Source organism: Nelumbo lutea, chromosome 1 (assembly GCF_056320005.1).
Source record: "Nelumbo lutea isolate HS-2025 chromosome 1, American lotus-T2T, whole genome shotgun sequence".
NCBI classification, from domain to species: domain Eukaryota; kingdom Viridiplantae; phylum Streptophyta; class Magnoliopsida; order Proteales; family Nelumbonaceae; genus Nelumbo; species Nelumbo lutea.
The window spans coordinates 144,564,350-144,570,789 of NC_142684.1; the positions used below are offsets into that span (position 1 = coordinate 144,564,350).

The following is a 6,440-nucleotide window of genomic DNA, read 5'->3' on the forward strand; positions in this document are numbered from 1 at the left end:
CAATTTTGTCATACTGAAATCGAACAAAAGCTGCAAGTCTTTTTTTTGTTCGATCCAAGTGTAAGCCGGTGGACAACGCCGTCTGGTTGATCATCGAAGGAAGATGGAAGGAGTGGCTGAAGTCATGTCGGTTGAGGGAGAATCTCGCATAACCAAAGGCAAAAAGAGAGAGAGAGTATAGGTTTGGGAATTGGGGCGGTGAAGGAGAATTCGGGTCTCGCGTATGAGAGAATCTAGATCTATTCCCAAAATGGGTCTTATTTATATTACTTCTTGCCACCTTAGTGTGGGTACATTGGTTCAGGTTACTAGTTTATGGACCAGGTTGGACCGAGTTTCTTTAATTTGGTTCAAGATGGAATGAACCGAGTCTTTGGCCTTATATAACTCCACAGTCTACACCAAATATGACAAAATTGGGTTTAGATAGGTAAGCCCATAAAAGCCGTTAAAACCCAAGACCCAAAATTATCAGTGGGTTACCGATTCACTGGTTCATCCGCTGGATCTGATCAAGTCTGTTAACAGCACTGGCAAAAAAGTTTATTACCATTCCGGGTATGGTACTATGGTATGAAATGAACCCATTATGAGATTTTTACTAGTTGACCACACAACCTTGTATCTGTTTCTTCATGAAAAATTTCATTCAGAAGTTTGGTGATCAAGCCCAATCCAACCCGACTATCTGCGGATATTACCCATTAACCCTCAACATGATGCTAAACCAACCAAATCTTCAACACAACACGATGTGATGATGGACCCAATCCAACCTTCAATCAACGGATCTGCCACATACGAGACGTGTAAAATGGGTCACAGAACTCAAATACTCAACATCTATCTGTTTTAGTGAATACGTAGGTATAGAATTGGACGAGTTCAGTTCAGACCTATTGGTAAAGTATTTATTGGATTAGATTGGACTTGTCCGTCTATAATGGTTTTATATTAAACTGAGTTTGTTTTAACAAATTAGAAAATATAAGAATAGGGTGTAATGGACCAGGTTTGGGTTGGATTGATCGGACAATACAATGACATTGAATTCAACTAATCTAATACAAAATATTGATCAGATTGAATTGAACCTAGTCCATTTGTAATAAATTCATGTTGAACTGAATGGATTGGACCAATATCTGGTCCATTAACAGCACTTCTTGTCAGTAACCCTACGAGAATCCGGATATTTTTCCTCAGAGAATATTCTTCACACCAACTTTATAGCAGTTGCAGCCAGAAGCCACACATGGAGAGATTTTTTCAATGGTTGTAACATGCTGTGAGGAATAAACCATCCGGATTAACCTGAGGAGGGCTTTCTCTGATTTACTCACTAGAAAACAGAATTTTATATTCATCACATTCCAAATTAAAATATATAAAATAAAAGGGACAACGGTATTCATAACAAGGACAGGGGTACAGATACAGCTAATTGTCCACCAAAAATAAATAAATAAAAAAAAACACACCCAATGACCCAATAGAAAAATCAATTGAAAATATCTGTGAATTAGAGTCGAGCTGAGCCTGAGCATACTAACTAATTATTTACTTTGTGTGATGTGAAATTGAGTACTAATGAATAAATATTAAAACCTTGGGCTACGTTGGCAAATGGGCGGTCAGTCCACTGACTGGAAACTTTTCCTCTCTATTGCAGTGATGACTCTTGACTACGCACAACTTGTTAAACAAGAACCACTTTCCACGAAACACATGCACCGCATAAGTCAGAACCATTTACTCCCCTGAGCCCGCTGGCTTCGCCCAAGTCATCCATATTTCATCGTTCAACTTCAAGGAAAGCACGGTCTCCATGTCCCCATACTTTCAGTGAACTACTTTTCTTTTAACTCATACATAAAGTCAGAATTAATTCACAAATACAACTTTTCTTTCATCACTTGATGAACAAAAAAATTGTTAAGAAAATGTTTCAGATAATAATATAAAAAGTTGGATACAACTCATACAAGTGAAAGGCAATTTCTTTGATGTCGAATAAACTTTAATTTATTCCCTCAAAACTCCAAACCTATTATCTTTTAACCCATCGATCACAATTGGCCGCTTAGCCAGTGAGAGATCGATTAAACATCGGAATTTGTTGTCTTTCCATTGGCTTCGCCTTTCTAGGACTGAAGATGGCTTCAGGTATGGGATTTCTTGGCTTCTTCGTATATCTGATACTGATAGAGGTGTTTGAACAGCTATGTGGAATAAAAATCTGTTTTTTTTTTTTTCTTTTCTCTTTTCATAGCTTTCTGATCCTTATTCGTTAATCTGCGTATGATTCAATTTTGAATTGACTCTAATACTGTTATAAGGTCTGATTGGTTTCCTCGCTCTATGAATTAATTCATCTCCGTTCTTGTTTGGAAACTTTGTCATACTTGTTTGGTTTGGACTTTGGAGCTAGGGAGCGATATTGACGGCCGTGTAGTCCGTCTATTCGCCGCTGAAAGCCTGCAAGCAGCTAAACTATCAAATTTGGAATTCCAATGTAGTAGCAAATGTGTTTGATTGATGGGTTTGCGATTGCCGGCCAAGAGATGGAATTGCCGGTTAAGGACGAAGAGCTTTACCGTCCGAGTATTGACCGTGGTTGTTTGAGATCGAGAACTGAGAGCCAACTGGCCTCTTTCAGGCGCAGGCCCACCGTTAGCCCTGACCCAAACCTACTTCTTGTTGTTGGTGGACCTTAGGCCCAAAATGCCCCCAAGTTTAACCCATTGCAGAATCAGTAGTCGAACATTTCTTTTTGAGTTGGGTTAGCAATTTAGCATTACCTCTCTGTCAGTCGAGTTGTTTGTGTGTATTATTATATATATTACAGAGTTGGTGCAATTATCTTTGTCTAATGAATGTCCTCTCAAGTGTTAAAACAGGTACGAGTCAACCCAGATTGAAATTGTAGCCTCCTAGACAAAAAAGAATCAAGTATAACAGGGGTGGAGAAGAGCTTCAAGTTCCACTGCAGAGGTTAGAGATGATTCCTTTCTTGAGTGCTTCCAAAGCCTTTCGGGTTCTGTGGTTGTATTCCGTATTTGCTGTGCTTCATACACCTTGTAGCGCCGACCCTCCTTATAACATCTGTTCAAGCAACGCAAATTACTCGATGAATAGTATGTTTCAGTATAATCTCAATCTCCTTTTCCAGAATTTATCCTCTGCAGCTTCCCTCTCACACTTCAATAAAGTCACCATTGGCAACAGCTCAGATAGAGTGTATGGCCTCTTCATGTGTGTAAATTACAAAACCCTCCAAACTTGTAAGGAGTATATAGATATTGCTATTCAGAATATCAACCGATTGTGTCCAAACAGAACAGAGGCAACTGATTGGGAGGAATACAGTCAATTGAGCTACTCGAACCAAAATTTCTTCGGCAAAGTTGGTGTTGGAAATATTCCTCTTTGGAACAAGAAGAACATAACAAACCCAGATGAGTTCGCACCGGCTGTGAGAAGCCTACTAGCTAACCTTTCTAAGGAGGCTACATTCAATGCATCGAGCAGCATGATTGCGACTGGAAATGCTAATTTTACCGACCATGATACGATATATGGTCTTGTGCAGTGCACCAACGACTTATCTACAGAAGATTGCTATAAATGTCTCCAAAATTCCACAGATGAAATTCTAAGTTGCTGCTATTTCTATCGAGGAGCAAGAGTTCTTAATAGGAATTGCTACTTAAGGTATGAGTTGTATAATTTCTATCAGAATGCTACTGAATCGGATGCTTTTCCACCAACTCTACCTACCAATCCCGGTGAGTAGAGCAGGCTTTCACCTTACTGCATTTTTTTGGTTAATTACCCCTATTTCATTAGATCTCTTTGAGTAGTACGAAATATACATTTCATAATTGCAAATTTCAATTGAAAGTGTGAACATTTTTGCTTTTTAAAGCAGGGAAGCAGAGTAATAAGTCATCAAAGATTGTAATTGTAATTGCTGCAGCTATCATATTGGCATGTATTATTATGGTAGCTCTTTTAAGTTCATGGGCCTACTGCCATGCCAGGAGAAACAGGTCAAGAAAAGGTAAATATGCTAAAAATTAACACTTCTTCACATAATATACATATATATATATATATATTCTTTAATTTCTAATATTGCAAATTAACCTTCTTTTTTGGTTTGTTCAGAGAAAAACAAAATTATCCTTGAAGAGCCTCCTTTGCAGGATATTCATGGTCCAACTAGAACAGATTCTTCATACCAAAACGTTGAAGGAATGGATAAGATAAAATCTCAGGATTTTCCTATGATTAGTTTAGCTATTATACATGAAACTACAAATGGCTTCTCTGATTTGAATAAGATTGGACAAGGTGGTTTCGGCCCAGTTTATAAGGTAATAACATCCCTTGAATTTCTATTAATTCCCAAATGAATTTCTTCTTGACTTCAATTAACGTCCATGTGATTCTAGATTGTACCGTTTCCTTTGACAGAAAGTTGAGGGAATATTCTTAGGAATTTCACAAATTTTGTGAAGAACTTTCCCTCAACTCTCTTCTTTTCTCTTGTTAAGTTTTCTATCAAACCAAACACACCTTTTAGTGTCATCATCTGTTATTGGTGCATCTCCTCAACCTTTCAATCCAAATGTGATAGAAAGCTAATTAAGGCAAAACTTACACAATGAGAAATATTAACAGGGATCATAGTTTAGGGGTGCATCGATCTTTTTATTATGTGTTGGTTATGAGGTTGTCTAATAAATGCCTATTCAAGCTAGCTCTTGTTAGAAAAAAAAATACTAAGAGGGTTCTATATTCAGGGAACTCTACCTGATGAAACTGAAGTAGCAGTTAAGAGGCTAGCAAGTTCAGAGCAAGGTTCAGATGAATTCATGAATGAAGTTTCATTAATAATGAAACTTCAACACAAAAATCTTGTGAGGCTCTTGGGAGGTTGTGTGGAAGGAGAAGAAAAGCTACTCGTCTACGAATATATGCCCAATGGAAGCCTTGATATTGTTCTCTTTGGTTAGTATTCTTTTCTTGCTATTTTTTTTTTAATTTAATCGGATACTGAAAAAATACAACATAAAATAGAACCCGGTAATATTTCTCAACTGAGATCTAATGCACATTATTTCATATTTTGTTTGGCCAGATGAGAGAAGACGAGCGCTATTCGATTGGAGAAAACGATTTAACATTATTGTTGGAATTGCTCGTGGAATTCTTTATCTTCATGAGGACTCTCGACTTAGAATCATTCATAGAGACTTAAAAGCTAGCAATGTGTTATTGGATCAGCACATGAACCCAAAGATTTCGGATTTTGGCATGGCAAGGATCTTTGAGAAAAATGATAGTGAAGCTAACACTGCTAGAATAGTTGGAACTTAGTAAGTACTTTCCATTTAAAATCTTCTGTTGTAGATAATAAAAGAGCTTACAGTGGTATAAGAAATGCTCTTATTTAGAACAAACATATTTTTACTTCTGCTTGATTTCAAGACTTATTTACTACTCCTTTGTTCTGCGTAAACCGAAAAGCTAACATCGGTTTTATTGGTAACTGTTAGATCCAATTAATTCTCCAATACAATTCTCAAATTTTCTTGTAATTTTCTCCTGTCACTCCAAATAGTGGATACATGGCTCCAGAATATGCTATGGAGGGTTTGTATTCTATAAAGTCAGATGTTTTCAGCTTTGGAGTTCTCGTGCTTGAGATCATAACTGGAAGAAGGAATGCTGGCTTCCGTCTGTCCAAACATGCTCCTAGTCTCTTAGCATATGTAGGTCACTCTATCTTTATATCACTTTGTACTTCTTCAAGGAATGGCCATTCTGCCACTTCTTAAAATGCCTAACCCACTTGTGATGAATGCAGGCATGGAGATTATGGAGTGAAGGGAAAGGACTAGAGTTGATGGATCCATTGTTAACAGAGTCATGCTGTAAAACTGAGTTTGAAAGATGCATCCAAGTTGGATTATTGTGCGTACAAGAAGACCCAATGGACAGACCTACCATGTCATCCGTTGTTGTTATGCTTAGAAGTGAAACAGTAGCTCTTCAAGAACCACAACAACCTGCATTCTCTGTTGGGAGGTTCACAGTGCAGTCTGGTCATTCTTTGAGGAGTCCTGATAATCTTTCAATCAATGGATTAACTGTTTCTGCTGTTCTTCCGAGATGAGTGACATTATGAAATGGTTGCAGAGTTATATTCTAGCAGTGTCTTAATTAGAATAAAAGATACAGTAACAAAATTGGGATTTGATGTACATATCAGAATGTAAATAAATATCTACATCCCATTTAATTGACTACTTTTGTTTATGAAATCTAGAAATTAGTAGTTTATCATTTTAACCTCTTGCAAATTAAATTATTAATGTAAAATTCTGTTAAATGAATGGCATGAATTATAATTAAAATTTATTTTTGGGATC

The 6,440-nt window shown here is 37.1% G+C and overlaps 1 protein-coding gene across 3 annotated transcripts; it reads left to right on the forward strand.

The window, feature by feature from the left end:
- Nucleotides 1-1,872: 1,872 nt before the first annotated feature.
- On the forward strand, nucleotides 1,873-6,440 carry LOC148878115 (cysteine-rich receptor-like protein kinase 10). Of its 3 annotated transcripts, none has more exons than XM_088949033.1 (8): nucleotides 1,873-2,166; nucleotides 2,901-3,788; nucleotides 3,929-4,063; nucleotides 4,171-4,379; nucleotides 4,809-5,016; nucleotides 5,147-5,384; nucleotides 5,630-5,780; nucleotides 5,876-6,440. In XM_088949033.1, the coding sequence occupies exons 2-8, from the start codon at nucleotides 3,002-3,004 to the stop codon at nucleotides 6,182-6,184; spliced, it is 2,037 nt and encodes a 678-aa protein (XP_088805159.1). In that variant the 5' UTR covers nucleotides 1,873-2,166; nucleotides 2,901-3,001; the 3' UTR covers nucleotides 6,185-6,440. The 3 variants fall into 3 exon arrangements, with proteins under 3 accessions (XP_088805159.1, XP_088805176.1, XP_088805166.1); XM_088949050.1 differs by having other exon boundaries at nucleotides 3,932-4,063; XM_088949040.1 differs by lacking the exon at nucleotides 1,873-2,166 and having other exon boundaries at nucleotides 2,860-3,788.

Excerpts from the sequence above, each read along its gene's own strand:
- LOC148878115 (XM_088949033.1), top strand. The coding sequence starts at position 3,002 with ATGATTCCTTTCTTGAGTGCTTCCAAAGCCTTTCGGGTTCTGTGGTTG. Across the intron at positions 4,380-4,808 it reads GTTTCGGCCCAGTTTATAAG|GGAACTCTACCTGATGAAAC; the intron begins GTAATAACATCC and ends TTCTATATTCAG. Across the intron at positions 5,017-5,146 it reads CCTTGATATTGTTCTCTTTG|ATGAGAGAAGACGAGCGCTA; the intron begins GTTAGTATTCTT and ends TTGTTTGGCCAG.